The 16,682-nt window shown below is 48.5% G+C and overlaps 1 protein-coding gene across 1 annotated transcript; it reads right to left on the bottom strand.

The window, feature by feature from the left end:
- Positions 1–895: 895 nt before the first annotated feature.
- MLNR (motilin receptor) lies at positions 896–6,490 on the bottom strand. The gene is given in 5 exon segments (XM_022574398.3): positions 896–4,480; positions 4,483–4,583; positions 4,585–4,696; positions 5,486–6,211; positions 6,214–6,490. Coding segments are annotated over 5 exon segments (1,269 nt in total). The 5' UTR covers positions 6,392–6,490; the 3' UTR covers positions 896–4,328.
- Between the last annotated feature and the right edge of the window lie 10,192 nt (positions 6,491–16,682).

Genomic DNA, 16,682 nt, shown 5'->3' with positions numbered 1-16,682 from the left:
TTCTGTAGCAACCATCTACCGTAGAGGCTCCCAGAGAGTGGTCCTCTGACCATCAGAATCAGCATCCCCCGGGAACTTGAGAGAAAGGCATGTTCTCGGGTCCCAGCCCAGACCCGCGGAATCTGGAATTCTGGGGATGAGGCCCAGCAAGCCGTGTTTTAACTCTCCCTCCAAGTGATTATCACGCGTGTCAAAGTTTGGGAACCACTGCTGTAGAGAATTACAGAGGGGAATAAAAAGCCTGAGGGAAGGGCGCTAATAATCACTGTAAGGACAAAGTAATGAATTATTGTGGAAGTAAGACAGAAAGAGAGATCACGTGGAGCCCTATGTGTGTTCCAGTTATGAACAGGTATAACCATTATAGTAAAATTAAGACACCACGACTTTGAAAACTGCAGGTTTTCAAAAAAAATTTTTTTTTAAGTTTTTTTTTTATCTTTGTATCATCATAAGTCATAGGAATTATTGGAACATTTTCGAGACTTGCACACTCACTGCAAAGATGAGGGAAAGAAGATGTCATTACTGGACCCGTCATGCTGTGGGCCTGCCTGAGCTGGGGTGGGGCGCAAAGGCACAGATGCAGGAAAATAAGGTGGGAATGCCTGGCACTGGGGATTGAGGATGGGGAAAGGGATGCTCCCTGTTCTGAGGCCACGAGGTTGCCGGCGTCTTGGTGATGGGAGGTGCTGAACCTGGTTGTGTTACTGATCCAGTGTCACCACTCTACCCACGAGTGCCCTGTGCCTGGATTACAGTACCTAACTGGTCCCAGCTGGCCTCCCAGGCTCAGCCTCCCCAGACCCTGCTTCCTTTGCTTTGCAGGCTCCAACTCCTGATTACACCAGTGCCCTTGCCTCCCTCCTCTCTTCCTCAGAGCCCTGTCCTCTCCTCCCTTCAGCACCCACGCCCCCTGTGTGCCATTTTCGCCCGTGTCCTGTGCTTTCCCTTGGGCTGACCGATGGCTCAGAATGGACGTCCCAGTCATCTGCTTACTCAGCCTCCATCTCTGTCCACCCACTGGGGTGAAGGTCCCTGTGCACTTGAGTTCAACACATATCTACCTGTGGGCAAGAGATGCCAAGGGGGATAAAGCACAGCCTGTCCTTAGGGAGCAAGTTACAAACTCTGGGAACCAGTCCCCAAGATGTGACGGACCAAGTGCCGTGAAAAAGATTCACGTAGAGCATCGCCTGACTGTCTGCCCACACTCAGCTCTCCTGGTCCGGATGGCACTTTTTGGCCCTTTATTACACAAGCGTCTGCTAATCTTTCAAAAGTGTGTGTGTTGTTTTCCTAAGAAGGTGGCCAGTAGAGTCTGCCTCTGTCACCTCCTTGTAGCTTACACAGAGTGAGGGACATGCTGAGTGACTGCCACAAAGCATGCCACCCACAGAGCACACGCCTCTCCATGACAAAGGTTCCTGTGCTCCTAGGAGCAGGGATGCTGATTTTGGAAGGCTGCTCAGAGCTGACTAGGTTCTTTGTAATATTTAGAGTTCTGAATCTTTAGAAAGTTGGTTCACAATAGAAAATGGCCCCACAGTTTATGAAAAGCCTTTTATTAATGGTCCACTTAAAACACTTGTACAATCACTAATACTTATATGTGAATGGTTCCACATACTAGCAAATGTTACTGTTACCTGGGTAGAAATTGTAGGAGAGGCCATGTTCAGACTTTCAAACATCATCAACACATTGCTCTCGTGTCCCCTGGACTCCTGGGTCCTCGGAGGTGCTGTGCAATTGCTTCAGAAGTGGGAAAGTCTCCTATAGAAAGGCGGAGGGAAGTCGTGTAGATGACACTAACCTGAAATTCTGCAGGTCCGTCCAATGTGAGTGCTTTTATTGGCCTGTGAGCTGAATCTGAGTCTAGATGTCTAGTCTAGATGAACAATCACACATTTCAAGGCAAAAAAGACCATTAAAAATTTGATTGATTTCAACACCATGACATGGACTAATGTTTCTAGAGTATTTTGACATACACGTCTAGCACTTAGCAGTTGCTTGGTGAATATTTGTGGAGTGAATGAATGAAACACAAACCCTTCCCCAAGGTTGGTGCCTCACCTAAAAAGAGCGACTTGGCCTACAGAAGGAGCCCTGCAGGGACCCAGCACACATCTTCGTCCGAGGGCAGTGAGAGGTCCCAGACACAGCATCCAGGATACCATCCCCAGGGTGGAGGGAGGCCCACAGCCCGGCCATCCCTCTCCAGTGATCCCTGACTTGGCCACCCCGAGTCTTCCCAGCATGCCCCTCCCCTTTATAGCCAGTTGTCAATACCAGAGGACACTTTCTTCTGTGGTAGAGAACAATTTTAGACCTTAGAACAGCTTTTCAAATATTTTTGACCATGACCCACAATGAGAATATATTTTATTTTACGAACCATGAAAGATACCAACCAATATATAATTGAAACAAAAGTTTCACAACACAACAGTTAGCCTTACTACACATGATGCACTGATTCTCTATTCTATTCGCAATCCAATAAAGAAACATGTGACACACTCCACTCATCTCACAATCCACTAATGGGTAAGATCGGCATTTTGAAAACAGGTGCACAGCAATCCATAGGAGGGATGGAATTCAGATACTCCATCTCAGGGACCCAGTGGCAAGAAAGGATGATCCTTCTCTGCCCACACCTGGGAACACACCTAGGTCACAGGAAAGGGTGATGCAAATCCCTCTTTTCTAGAATCTGAACAAGAAAACTCAAAGGAGAGGTCTTTGCTTCTATATCTAAAATATTATACTACATATAACATATCAGTAAGTTTCTTAGCCATGATTTTCTACAGGGAAGAAGCCGCTTCTGACTGTCCCAGAGAGGAACCCTGAGAGAAGAAAGACTGTGTGGTTGCATCTCCAGGACGTCCCCACTTAGTGCCACCAAGCAGAGGAGTGGCTGTGGCACAAGGCTGGCACCTGCACCGTGAGACCCTCCATCAGTGTTCCCAGCAACAACTTCTCAGAGCCTCTGATGGGATATTTTGTGTTGTGACTCTTGGAAAGGTGGGTACAGCATGCACTGTTCTTCTGCCATATTTGACCACAGAATCCTTTTTTCAAATACTCCCTGAAAATCTGCAGAACACAATTTAGGGACCACTGCCCCAAGTTGGAAGAAACACAGTGTAGACGGGGACTTCTTCACTGCCACACCAGCTGAGGGCAAGGCCAGGGTGTTAGGACACTTCAAGGGGACTTGAAGGCATCACTGTACATAGTCAATCACATGAAAAAGCAAAGGACCTTGTCAGCGTGTGGAGCGGACCCTTGTTTATGGAGTCACCATTTGTAGTTTACAGCTGACCTAGTTGTATCCTGCCTACCTCCAGGGGGCGCCATTCATAAGACCCTGGGTTGACTGAGGCCCTTTGGAGTCCAGCGAGGCAGTAGGAGCCCTCCAAAAACAGGTTTATGTTTTAAACTGTGAAAACTAAAACAGAGTTACAGAGTTGTTGGCCAGAATGTCCAGCACAGTCTCTCTCACCCTTGAGTACATCCATTGACTCTCGTTTTTTCTGTTAGTGCAGCTTCTCGGGGTGGGAGTGGGTAAGGCTCTTAAGAGTTTTCAGACTCAGACCCCAGACTTGGTTCCATCATTGCTTATCCCACCAAGCTGAGGCGAATAAGGCGTATTAAAGCTCTTATCCATGTGATCAACAGTCGCTTTGTGGAAGCTACATCCTTCTGCAGCTTCCTGCCCTCAGACTTCGGTACCCAGGTTCTGAAAGAGGGTACTGTGCCTAAACTTAACAATTTGCTCTGAGCCTGAGAGAGGCGGGACCCCTGAACACTGCACTCTACCCAGAATTCCTTTCACTTGTTTCTAAACATTTTTTGCTGTCATATATAAGCATTAAGTAATTTCTTGGATTAAAACTCTCATCATCCTGGATTCCTTGTAGATGCACCATCACATTTATATCCAAAACATAAAACAAAATACACCTCTGACCTCACAGGTGACAATTTTTATGACAGCATCTCTCTGGATCACTTGTTAACTGGAAAATGAGTGGTCATATTTCCCCAGAGTAGAAGAATGAGGACTTACAAAACCTCCCCAGAGAACATTTTGTGATGTGGGATATCAGGAGGATAAAATGAACATCCCCAGGGGGGTACATGAAAGGAAAACCAGAGAGACTGTACAGTTACATTTCATACCTTTGTTTAAAAAAAAAAATCATGCTAAGTTGCTGACCAACTTGCAAAATGTCAACCACTCTTTCTAATTCTCCCTAACAGCTTCGGTTCCCCCCCTCGCAGTTCTTTTCTTCCTGCAGACCTGTTTTCCCTTAAGTCCCAGAGCTGTGGGATGAGGCACTTTGTTTGGCCATGCCGGTTGCCGGTGTCTGTACATTAGCGCTGGTCTCGGTGCAGCCAGCCATGTCTCCTCCAGGGTCCCCTTCAGCCTCCCTGCTTCTGCAGAAACCTCTCTGTCTGGACCTCTGGCTAGCAGCAGTTTCCAGGCCGCTGCTCTATACTTCTTTGAAATGAGGTTGTAGAGGATGGGGTTGATGGATGCGCTCAGATAGAAAAGTTGCAGGGCACAATGTTAAAGTACTAGAGAAGTACATCATCCCGGAATCTTTGGTATTTATGTAAATGATTCTGCCAGCGTGGAAAGGCAGCCAGCAAACTATAAACGCCAGAACCACCACCACTGCAAAACAAGACATAGGCGCCAGAATTAGCTAAAGCATCTGAAAACAAATAAGCATCCTCAGGAAACCATCTGAAGTAATAAGTAACAGCAAAATAAATAAAACTCTTGCCTAGCCAAATCCCCACCTCAGAAAAACTACCAGGTTGCAGACAGCATCGATATTAGCTTTAAAGCTGAGTATTCGGCTCATACGTTTACTATCAAGGCCTGACATAAACCAGGAGTGATTTCTACTAACAAGCTGTTCTGGCAGGCTTCCTTCCACAAACCCACTTCGTTGACATGTTCTCTGTTTTCGGTTGAAAAGAACTCTGCAACAAGTCTGCACAATCTTTATTTTTTTGATATGGGCATGATTCACTTTAGTGTTCAGGATAACATAACATTAAGTAAAGAAACTTTATCTTAACGTGAGCTATCCCGTCTTCTCCAGGGTTCTGTAATTCCATAACTGCAGCATCAAACAGAGACAGGCAGTTGGCTTAAGAGCCTGCAATTATCCATCTTGGATCAGCCCAGCTCGCTGATCACAGAGGCTTTGGGAAATAATTGCTGTTTACAGGACCCGGATACCCCACTCTCAAGGGACGCCTGGGGTGACCCAGAGCCCTTGGAGGACGGGAGATGGTTTTCTCTGGAGACTAGAAGGAGAAGCAGGTGGAGGCTGGGGTAGAACGACAGAATGAAACGTGGCCAGAAGAGGCGCCGAGGGCTGGGAGACCAGGGGAAGGGGACACAGCCTGGACCGTGGGTTGGGGTGTTTGGAACAGAGGCGGCGCCACTTACGCAGGACGCGGACCGTCTGCTGGTGTCCCTTCTCCCGAGCGGAGGTGGCCGGGCCTCGCAGCGGCCCGCGGCTCCTCCACAGCTCCCGCCCGATGAGCCCGTAGAGGACGCTGAGGCACAGGAAGGGCAGGAAGAAGTAGGCGGTGGTGACCCACAGCATGACGCACAGCGCGCCCCGCTGCGCCGGTCTCGGCCGGCACTTCCGGCTGAACAGCGCCGCGGCCGCCGCCGCCTCGGGCCCCGACGGCGGGGACAGCGGTGGCGCCCGCGAGGACCCGAGGAGTGGCGGTGGCGGCGAGGCGCGGGGCGAGGGGGTGAGCTACGCGGTGCCGTTAAGGTCCTGGACCGCGTAGCGGCCGGGGTCCTGCTCGACGCCCACCAGAAAGAAGAAGGGCCCGGCGGAGAGCAGCGCCACGGCCCAGAGCGCGGCAATGACCGCGCGGACGCGGCGGCAGGTGACGAGGACGCGGGCCCGGAGCGGGCGACAGATGGCGAGGTAGCGCTCGAGGCTGAGCGCCGTCAGGTGCAGCAGCGTGGCGTAGGTGCAGCCCTCGCCCACGTAGAGCGAGAGGCGGCAGAGCAGCGTACCGAACACCCAGGGCCGGGAGCGCCAGAGGCGGTACAGGTCGAAGGGGAGCCCGAGCAGGATAAGCAGGTCAGACACGGCCATGCTGCCCAGGTACAAGCTGGTGGTGGTCCGCATGTCCCGGTAGCGCCCGATCAGCGCACCGTCATCACGTTGCCGCTCACCACGACGGCGAACAGGCCCAGGCACACGGCGGTCACTGGCACCAGCGCCCCCAGGGGGAAGGGCGAGCAACGGCGCTCGTCGCAAGGCAGCAGCTCTGTCCACGGCGGCTCCCCTGCGCCCTCCAAGCCGTCGCTGCGGTTCTCGGCGTTGCCCATGGGCGCGCTGCGCCCCCGGGCCGGGCCAGGTGCCTAGCGCCTGTTCCCGCGGCAAAAGCGCTTCCTTTGGCGGCCGGTGCGCGCTGGGCGCGCCAAACCCCTGCGCTCGCACAGCCCGAGCCCGGCGGCACCGCGCGCGGGAACGCGGTTCTGAAGGGTCCGCCTTGAGGGTTGCCAACCGGGCGAAGCGCAGTCCCCGCCCCCAGCCACCGCCTGGCCTGCCCCGGCCCCGCTCCCGCTCCCAGGCCCGTGGTATTCCACGTATTCCAGGCACTTCCCTCCCCACCAACTGAACGCGGGAGGCGGCCGCCGCGGACGAGCCCCGCCCAGACGCGGGAAGCGATTCCTGAATCCCAGCGAGGTTGGTTACTGGACCCAGCGGAGCGTGGGCTCTTTTGTAGGTTGGGTTCGGAGGGTACCTTCTGAGGGACCTCGGCTGGTGGCTGCGTCTTGACAGTTCTGGAAGGTGCCGCAATACCAATAATAGGAGAGGAGCCTAGACCAGAATCTAGAGCCCCTCCCGGGTTCTGGTCGCGGCTCAACAACCGAATCATCTCGGATCAGTCCCAGCCTTGCTTGCCCAGCCAGTTCTCCTCTTCTGTAAATTTTCAAGCGGTGATGGAGTTGACCGAGTAATTTCAACGATGTCTATGACTCTGAAATCTATGGATATGACCATGTCTATTCATTTTAAAGAACAAGGCTTAAGTATTTACGTTTACCTCTGCGTACTTAAACGTGTGCTATTTTGTTCCTGTGTACAAAATATGCTGTAAATGTAATAAAGCAGAGTATTGGCCAACACCAGAAAGAACTAAAATTCTGGGGAAAAGACTAAAAACTGGTTTATGAGTCAATTCATTGTGATCCTAATGACAATAGCTGACACTGAGAGCTCAGGATGTATTTGGTGCTGTGCTTTCCATTTAATCTTCAAGTCCTTAGAACAGAGTTTTTTTATCTCTTCATGGATGGACGCTCCTCTAGTGGTTTTTCCATCCATCCTACTGTGGTTTAAATCCTCAACTTCTTTTCCCACGGTTCCCGTCCTCTTTCTGGAACTGAAACCAGGCTTTGCTCTAGTGCCTCGCATCCCCGCCCCGTTCCCCGTGGTCCTCTTTCACAAGCAGAGCCATGGGCTGTGAGGAGGGATACCTGTCACCTTCCTCATCATTGCTCTTCCCAGCCATCCTAAAACCTACCTTTGAATCTAACTTCCTCACACTCTGCCCTCTGCAGCCCCCTCCCCCACCGCTCACCCTCATTCTTGAGAATTTGGGTGCCTGACCTTCACTCTCTCAAGCACTCCTCCTAAAATTCACACCCCTGCACAATTCCCCTGCCTCTCCTTTCTATCAATGGTCTTGTCCTCCCCCCCATCTCAGGCAGCGGTTCCTGTGTACATCCCTTACACCTTATCAGTACCAGGACCTGGGAGCTCGCCTTCATCTCAATTTCAGCCCTCCCAGATTCTGACCTTCACCCTCTGTCTTTCTAGCTCACTTTCTCTAATACCTCAACTCCTGCAATCCTTCAACCGCACTGGGACCTCCATTCGGCTTCTCCTCCTACCTTTTCCTTGTCCCTCACCTGCCTCAAGTCCACGCTTCCCCACTTTAATGGATTTAAACTCCGAGAGCAATACTAATCGCCCCAAGGAAAACACCCTCCATTCCCGTGCTCTTTTCTCTGTTGTCATACTTGTCTCCTTATGAGAGCACAACCATAACCCTGGTTAAGTGGAACCCTCTGCTTACTCTGTGCAGGCTCCCAAGCACCTAGAGTTGTTTCACTTGAAATTCACAGCCTCTAGCTGGATGCTTAGTTTTCTCCCACCATCCTCATCCTATTTAATTCGCTCTCTCGCCCTCCAAACCACTCCTTTGTACATCCTCCTCTCTCCTTAATCCCCAAGACCTCGTCCCCATCCTCGCTCTCAGGTGATGATCTTGCATTCCAATTCTTGGAAAGAATAGAAACAGCTGGAAGAGGACTACATGCTCCCATCACCACGACCCCCCTCATCCACCCCCTGGACAGATGAATGAGTGGATGGTACTTGTGCCTGAAGTGAACTCTGCCCCTCAGCACTTCATTCGCCTCCTCGAAATTCTAGAAATCACTTTAGAAAGTCTCTCTCTCTCTTGCATCATCAAGTTTTCTCCCTCTTCTGGATCATTTCCATGTTTTCAGCAAAACTCAAAAGAGTTTCTGCATTCACTCTCTCCACTTTTCCTCCCTCCCTCCTTCCCTCCTCCTCCTAAGCAGCAGAAATGTAATTTCTCCATCTCTAGTTGATCTCAACTTGCCTTGGACTCTCACCTACTGGGTAGCAAGAAACAATTATCCAGCCTGAGTAAAGCACTGTCCAGTTGGATGAATTAAACAGCTCCTCTGGGTAGTGTTCAGTCCTCTTGGATAATAACATCCTCTCCTCTCCAATGGCTTCCTCCCCCTGCCCTGTCTTTCCCTAAGGGGGCCCAGGTGGATGGGGAGGGAAGGTCAGGTGGCTTAAAGGCCCTTAGGAAACTAGGAGGGAGAGGGGTACCTAGCTTTGTACCAGTTCCTGGGGGGACCGGGCTGGCATTTGCTAGACTCTACTTCAGTGTCCCCTTCCCGCTTGGCCACCAGGTGCTTTGCTAACCCAAAGGGAGAGGTCCGTGGCCAATGAATTTGTGGTCTCTTTCTTTGACTCAAGTGATGCTCCTGGGAGCACCTGGTACCTTGCCATTGGCTCTCACAGGCTGCAGCCCCCTGAGTCTCTTTCCTTTTATCCATTCTGCTCCATGGCCTGGTGGCCTGCCCACCTCTGCTGAAGGCTCCCTCACCCCTCTCCACCACCACAGCAGCTCTGAGAAAGGCTAACTGGGGCTCAGACAGTGTCTGCACCCTCAGGCTCATGAATGCCAACTCTACCCTCTCTGACTGTTCTGTACTACACACCCTCCATTCAGACACTCCCCTGCTCTGCTGTATTTTCTCTGTATAGCTTATTACCAACTGACCTACTATTGAATTTGCGTAGCTCTTTGTTTGTTATCTGCCCCGCTCCATCTCCCGACATCACATGTTCCAGGAGGCAGGCTTTAATCTTTCCCTAGTGCCTGGTACAAAGTGAGAATTTAACAAATATTTGTTAACTCCAGGAATGAATAAGCTTCTGCAGAACCAGGTACCATTATTTTCTTTACAATTCCCAGCAGCTGAGAACAGTACTCTGATTATGGCGGGTGCTCTTGTTGGAAATAGAATACTGATATGGAGAATTAGATTCATGGCTGGCTTTTTGTTATGTTTTGGCTCAAGCATGACTTGGCCCCTAGGGCAGATCTGAACCCTATTATAACGGCTTGGCCTTCCATGTTTTAGGAAGAAACGGGATCAGACATCTGAAGAATGACTAAAGCGTTTTGTATTTCTAAGTCATCCACCAGCTCATGACTTCATACTTGGTCTGAGGAGAGGAAGAGGAAGTTCTCAGTAGTGTCCAAGGTGTGTGGATACCTTTCTCCTCTACCTCCACACTTGGTGATCGTGCGGGGCAAAACTGAGTCTAGGTCTGGCCTTGCTGTGCCCCTGTTAACCTGGAAGCAAAGGGTTGGTGTCCTCAATAGGCACTTGGCCCCTGGCTGGAGACCTCACAGGTTGGAATGTTCTGGAGAAAAATAAATCTAACACATGTTGTGCGCAAGGCGCTGTTTCAAGTACCTGCATATGGTAACTCGTTGAGTCTTTAACAACAGCCTTTTGTGTGGGTGCTTTTAGTATGTCCATTTTATAGATGAGAAGACCAAGGCACAGAGAAGCTGCCTTAGGTCATGCAGCCAATAAATGGGAGTACTGTCTGCTTCCATGAGGCCATGGGCACAGGACCTCTTGCTATGTAGACCATAGCACAACTAACCTTAGGAGTGGTTGGTGTGATCGGCTTCTGCTAGGAAAGTGTTTTTCAGCTCGGATTCCAGAAACCAGATTTTGTGGACAAATGGAAGGAAACGGAAGTTTGGTTTCTTTTTTTTAATTTGAAGTATAGTTGATTTACCATGTTGTGTTAGTTTCAGGTGTATAGCAAAATGATTCATTTATATATATATATATATATATATATATATATATATATATATATTCTTTTCAGATTCTTTTCCCTTACAGGTTATTACAAAATATTCAGTATAGTTCCCCGTGCTATACAGTAGGTCCTTGTTGGTTATCTATTTTATATATAGTAGTGTGTATATGTTAATCCCAAACTCCTAATTTTTCCCTCCCCCTGCTTTCCCTCTGGTAACCATAAGTTTGTTTTCTATCTCTGCGGGTCTATTTCTGTTTTGTATATAAGTTCATCTGTATCATTATTTATTTATTTTTTTTTTCGGTATGCGGGCCTCTCACTGTTGTGGCCTCTCCCGTTGCGGGGCACAGGCTCCGGACGCGCAGGCTCAGCGGCCATAGCTCGTGGGCCTAGCCGCTCCGCGGCATGTGGGATCTTCCCGGACCGGGGCACAAACCCGTGTCCCCTGCATCGGCAGGCGGACCCTCAACCACTGCGCCACCAGGGAAGCCCCTGTATCATTATTTTTTAGATTCCACATATAAGCATATCATTTGTCTTTGTCTGGCTTACTTAATTTAGTATGATAATCTCTAGGTCCATCCATGTTGCTGCAAATGGCAACATTTCATTCTTTTTTTATGGCTGAGTAGTATTCCATTGTATATATGTACCACCTCTTCTTTATCCCTTCCTCTGTCGAGGACATTTAGGTTGCTTCCATGTCTTGGCTATTGTACATAGTGCTGCCATGAACACTGGGGTGCATGTATCTTTTTGAAGTATGGTTTTCTTCAGATATATGCCCAGGAGTGGAATGTGGAGAAAAAAAGGAACCCTCCTACACTGTTAGTGGGAATGTAAATTTGTGAAGCCACTATGGAAAACAGTATGGAGGTTCCTTAAAAAACTAAAAATACAGCTATCATATGATCCTGCAATCCCACTCCTGGGTATATATCCAGAGAAAACCATAATTTGAAAAGATATGGAAGGTTTGAAGGGGCGTTAGGAATTGCATTACATCCATAAATTTCAGTGTACCTGTCGAAACTTGCAAAAACTCCATAGGTTTTATACTCTTTTCTCCATAGAAGAGCAGGATATGAGGCAGAGGTTGAAAAGTGAGTTTGTACAGCGGTTGACCCACATCTCATAACACTCTGAGCCAGCCTCCTAGAGTCGGGAAACTTCACGTGGAGTTCCAGATTTCCAGCTTGTCTTGCAAAAGGGGAAGATCTGCTCTGGTCCCACACTGCCCACAGGCCATGGAATCCAGGCTAAGTAGCAGCTGCCCCCATGGACAGGCCACCTTGTGCCTGCCCCCTGCAGCCCTCCTCGCTTGCACAGAGGTGGTGTGGGCTTCACACCCAGCCCCTGCTTCCTTGGCATGACCTGCTGACACCTCTAGACTCCAGGTGCTAGCAAGCGGCATCTTATTTAATCCAGTGCTGAGATGGCAAAGCTGGCCTTGGTGGGGGAGCCTCTGACAGAGAAGACCAGGGGCCAGCTGTGGATGCATGGAGCTGGGGCCTCAGGCTTTCCCAGGTTTCTCTTTGCACAACAGGGACACGGCAGGGCAAATTCAAGGCAAGACTTTGGGGGCCTATTGCTCTGCAGCTGTTGCTTTAGCAGTTTCCTCTTGGTCTCCATTCCTCCTAAGAGGGAGACAGGCTCACCACGGCCACGATGATCAAGGTGGGTGGGAGAGAGGGAGGAAGTCCCTGTGAGGGGTGGATGGGAAGAGGGTATAGGACATGCAAAGACCCAGTCTGTGGTCAAGAATGACCATCCTCCTCCCACAATACAGCAGCTCACCTGGGCCCAGCTTAGGCTCCCCTCACATGCCCTCTCTGCCGTGATGGAGTCAGTGGCATCTTCCACTGACTTCCACAGCCATCAGCCACGGGACACAGCTGTCTCACAGCTGTGGAGCCACCACTGCTAGAAGTGTGGTGCCGCCCTCCAAATTAAGGAGACGGGGAGATGTAAGCCACAAGTCTCACTGCTCTGTAGTAGCAGAGATCCCAACATGTTCAGAAAGATGAAAATAAAAATAAGGAACACTCAAACCATTGTTTATGATGCAACTGACTTGAAGTGCACATCTGGAAACACCTCCAAGTACTCCCCCTGAGTCATCTGCTCCCACCTCCCTCCTTTCGAGTTTAAAAAAACACCATCTGCAACCCTCACCCCAATATTCATCTCCTAGGTGGACAGAGTTTTTATCGTTGATTATTTTTTTACCTCCTAAGGGGGCCCCATAGGTGTAACTTTCTGTCTCAGGAACTAGGAACATGAGTGTTATCACTGCATTTCTGGGGAATGGAATGGAGGTTGAAGGAAGTTTGTCCTTGGGGAATCCCTGAATCTTCCGTGCAGGGGTCAATGTGGGGATTTTCCTCAGGGAACCCTGAACGGAGAGATGAAGAGTGTGGATGCCGAAGTGCTCCCAGGGGGCACGGTCTACCGCTTAGTATGTGAACTTGGGCAAGTTACTTAATGTCTCTACGCCTCATCTGTAAATAGAGGTGCTAATACCAGGACCCACCTCATTGGATTGTACCAGCAAGAAAACATAAAGTCCTTAGCTCGGCGACCGGCACATAGTGAGCTCTCTATAACTATTAGTTCTTATTAATCATAATAATAACAAAAGAATGAGGCTGTTCTTCGGTCCAAACTAGCCCCCATCTTGTTCTTTCTCTGGCCAAATCTTGTGCTTTCTGGTCCCTGTGTCTTCACTCCTGCCTTTGCTCCATCTCTCTCAAGAGCCCATCCCGATTGCCCTTTAAGGGTACCGAAAATGTCACCCTTTCCAGGTCAAGTTTCCCCACCTCCTCATCTGGATGCAAGTGTCTTCCCTGATGCTCCTGGATGCCTTGTTACCTCCTGACACCCCTGACATGTAGGGTTGAGGCAACACTGAGCAGACCCTTGCCGCTCACCTTCACCTCCCTAGGGAGCTGCCCCTAGGCTGCAGCCTCTTGCACCTGCACAGGTGCCTGGGGGCGGGCCACAGTACCACCTGGTCCTCAGGTGGAGTGCAGAATCAGCCTGGAGGAGAGGAGAGCTTCTTCGGCCCAACTGTAATAGGGAAGAACCTTTGTATTCTATTACAAGGTAATCACTAAAGAGACCTTGCCTATAAGCTTAAATTATACATAATGGCCCATCTCTGGGAGCCCTGCCTCCCAGGTAATGAGCATTGAGCTAAAACACCTTTGTTGAGCTCCCGGGAAACATCCTAACCAGGCCCACCTGTGAATGACTGCAGGGAGGAAGAAATGAACACGACCCCGCAGGAAGCTGACTCGGGACCCGGAAGTGTTTGACTTTATTCCCTCCCCTTTTAGTAAAAACGAAGCTTGAACTCTAACTCAGGCAAGACGGTTCACCATCTTGGTCTGCTGGCTTTCTGAATAAAGTTGCTCAATCTATTGGCCTTTTGTGTGGCGAGCAGTACCAGCTTGGACTTGGTGACGAATTGTGGTGCAGCCGGCCGGGAGCCTTGCTGCTCGTGGCTCCCGGTCCGCTTTGGGGAATTTCCGGGTAAGGCCCTGGCAGCTGCCGGGACCACTTGTCTGGAGGGTCTTCCCCCCGGAGTTCCGCAAAACGGCCCTGGCTGCCCCCCGTGCTTGGCAGCTGGAGCAAGGAATCGACGTTTGGGAGCTGACGGGCTACAGTAGGGTAAGTCGCTCCGGTGTGTACAGCCGGGAACTTTATTTCCGCTCCGTTTGGGGCATTTTCTCCAGAATAAGCCAATTTGTTTTGTATTTGAGTGGGGTAACTGTAAGGAACGGCACCAAAGATGGAGGAGAGCTTAAACAAGCTTTATTTGGGAACGCTCCTGGGCGAGGTTCACTGGCCCGAGAGAAAGGGGCCAGAGAAGTCGCGCCCGGGTGTGGGCGCGAACAAAATTTATAGGGGTGGACGCAGGGGAGGTGCTTGCTGTGTGAAGCAGCACTTTTTTGGTAATCTCTCGGGTGTTGTGTCAATGTCAGGTGTCGGTTGCATCAGCCTCAGAGCCGTTGGTTCGGCCCCTCGGGGAGCGGGAAAACTAGGGCCGAGTGGTGTGGCTATGTCAGGTGTCGGTTGCATCAGCCTCAGAGCCGTTGGTTCCGCCCCTCGGGGATTGGGAAGACCGGGGCCGAGTGGTGTGGCAATGTCAGGTGTCGGTTGCATCAGCCACTTTGGCGGGGGTTCCGTCTGGCTCCCTGGGCCCTTCCCCGGACCTGCTGACCTTACAGTAACGTGCTGGAGAGAGGAAAGAGTTGTTGGACCTTTACCTGATTTGTGAACCGGTTCATTTGTTTCTTTGGATGCCATCATTTGTGTGTGCAGTTTGTTTTGTTTGTCTTGAATTTCTGTCTTCAAAAATGGGAAATGTTTCAACTATCGCAAAAGAAAGTCCTCTGAGGTGCATTTTGGATAAGGGATCTGATTACAGCTGTGAGCCCCTGGGTGAAAGGAAGATGATATTTTATTGAAACAATGTGTAGCCACAGTACTTGTTAGGATCTCCACAAGGGGTTTAGGCAGGGTTATCTTGGGGCCTTGTGCACCATGTACTGCGATCCTTGTTGTGTTAATTGTGTAATTTAGGGTCTCCTGTGTCACTGGTATATGTAAAACCCCAAGACCAAACTTGAGGGTTTATTTAGGATTTTCTGTTTGTCCTTTGGGTTTTTTATTTCATTTTGTTTGATACTCTTTCTCCATTTACAGTCAAATCAGTTTTGTGATTTTTAAAACTTTTTTACTAATGTTAAATAGAGGAAAGGAACAGAAACAAAACAAAACCTGTCTGTTCTTGTCCAAGAGGGGGACATTCCCAGGAAGAAGAGAAAGATTCTACTTGGTTCCTGAAGTCACCAAAAGCTACGAATAGAAATAGAAGTGTCTTTTCCATAAATATTAGTAAACAAGGGTTTAGCCATCTAGACAGATGAGCTTGATTGGTCCCATCTGCCAGAAACCCAGTTTGAATCGAACCTCTTTTGTAACTGAGGGGTTTTACCCGATCAGATTATCGTACCTGATTCATGGCTGAAATTTTGGAATGGGAACTCTGAGGTCCCTGTGTTTGTACATGTTATAGATGTATGGCATTGTCAAAATGAATTTGTAAAAGAGCTCTATTTAATTGGCTTAAAGGAGATGAAGCATTTAAATAAATAGATGTAAAAAACTGGCCAGAATGAATTTTGCATTCACATGACCTGGGAAATATTCAGTATTGAATTAATATCTGGTATTAAAGATAGCTTAAGCTTGTTGGTTTGATTAATACAGACATGTTTTTAGAGTCATCAACATTAAGTATAATACTTTTATTGTACCTAGGTTTACTAGAAATCAAATGACATTATTTCTATTACAAAGTTTGTCAGCAAGAAAAATAACCATATGACAAAGCTTTTAAGTAAATAAAATAGAGATAAATGAGGTAAGAGTTTTAGGTAAACTCTATAGGAATAATTGTATTTGGGGAATGTCTATCTAAAATAGTCTCTCCAGAGTTCTGTAACTTGAAACTAAACTAAGTTAAACAAAGAGAATTCATTGAATATCTGGGTCATTTCAAATAGGATAAAATATTAGAGCATTAATTGGTGGGCAGGTCTAAGTTTACCTACCTTTGCCTTCTTAGGAGAGGAAGACTAGAGTGTAAGTTTGTCAGTCAGGAAATGCTGTTATAACACACAGTTTACAATTACTTCTTGTTTTTTTTTTTTACTAGAGGTGAAGGTTTTAAGGTTAAGAATTATAAGGTAAAATTTCAATATACAAAGATGTAGGACCGTGTGTTTTCAGCAAAGAAGGTATGAGGAATGAAAATGCATTTTATTAAAGGAAGAAGGTGGTTTTGTCCTAGAGCTGGTTGTTTATGAATGGAAAAGAAAGTGAGGGACAGATTAATATGGGTACAGAAAAATTGTGGAAGGATTGTGTAGGAGGAACAGTGAAAGTGTTTTGTGCATGGTCAGGACTGGCTAAGATACGATTGAACTTAATTAAGAAAATGAATTTTAAAGGTAAAGTGGTACTAAACCTGAATTTGGCTCTCTAAGAGGACAAAGGTTTCTTAAAATACCAGACTACTTTGGGTAATTGTGAGTTTCTTTAAGTGATCTGTACTTAACCATTGAGATCTTTTATTATCACTGGTTAAAATTTTTTGATATTTTTGACAAAATTCCCAAAGATCAAATTCTAAATGAAGTTCATTTGACC

This window comes from Delphinapterus leucas, chromosome 18 (genome assembly GCF_059928025.1).
Source record: "Delphinapterus leucas isolate spDelLeu-1000000601 "Yukka" chromosome 18, BTC_Dleu_Yukka2, whole genome shotgun sequence".
In the NCBI taxonomy this organism is placed as follows: domain Eukaryota; kingdom Metazoa; phylum Chordata; class Mammalia; order Artiodactyla; family Monodontidae; genus Delphinapterus; species Delphinapterus leucas.
The sequence above is the reverse complement of the archived record's forward strand: the minus strand, read 5'-3'. Positions and strand labels throughout refer to the sequence as shown.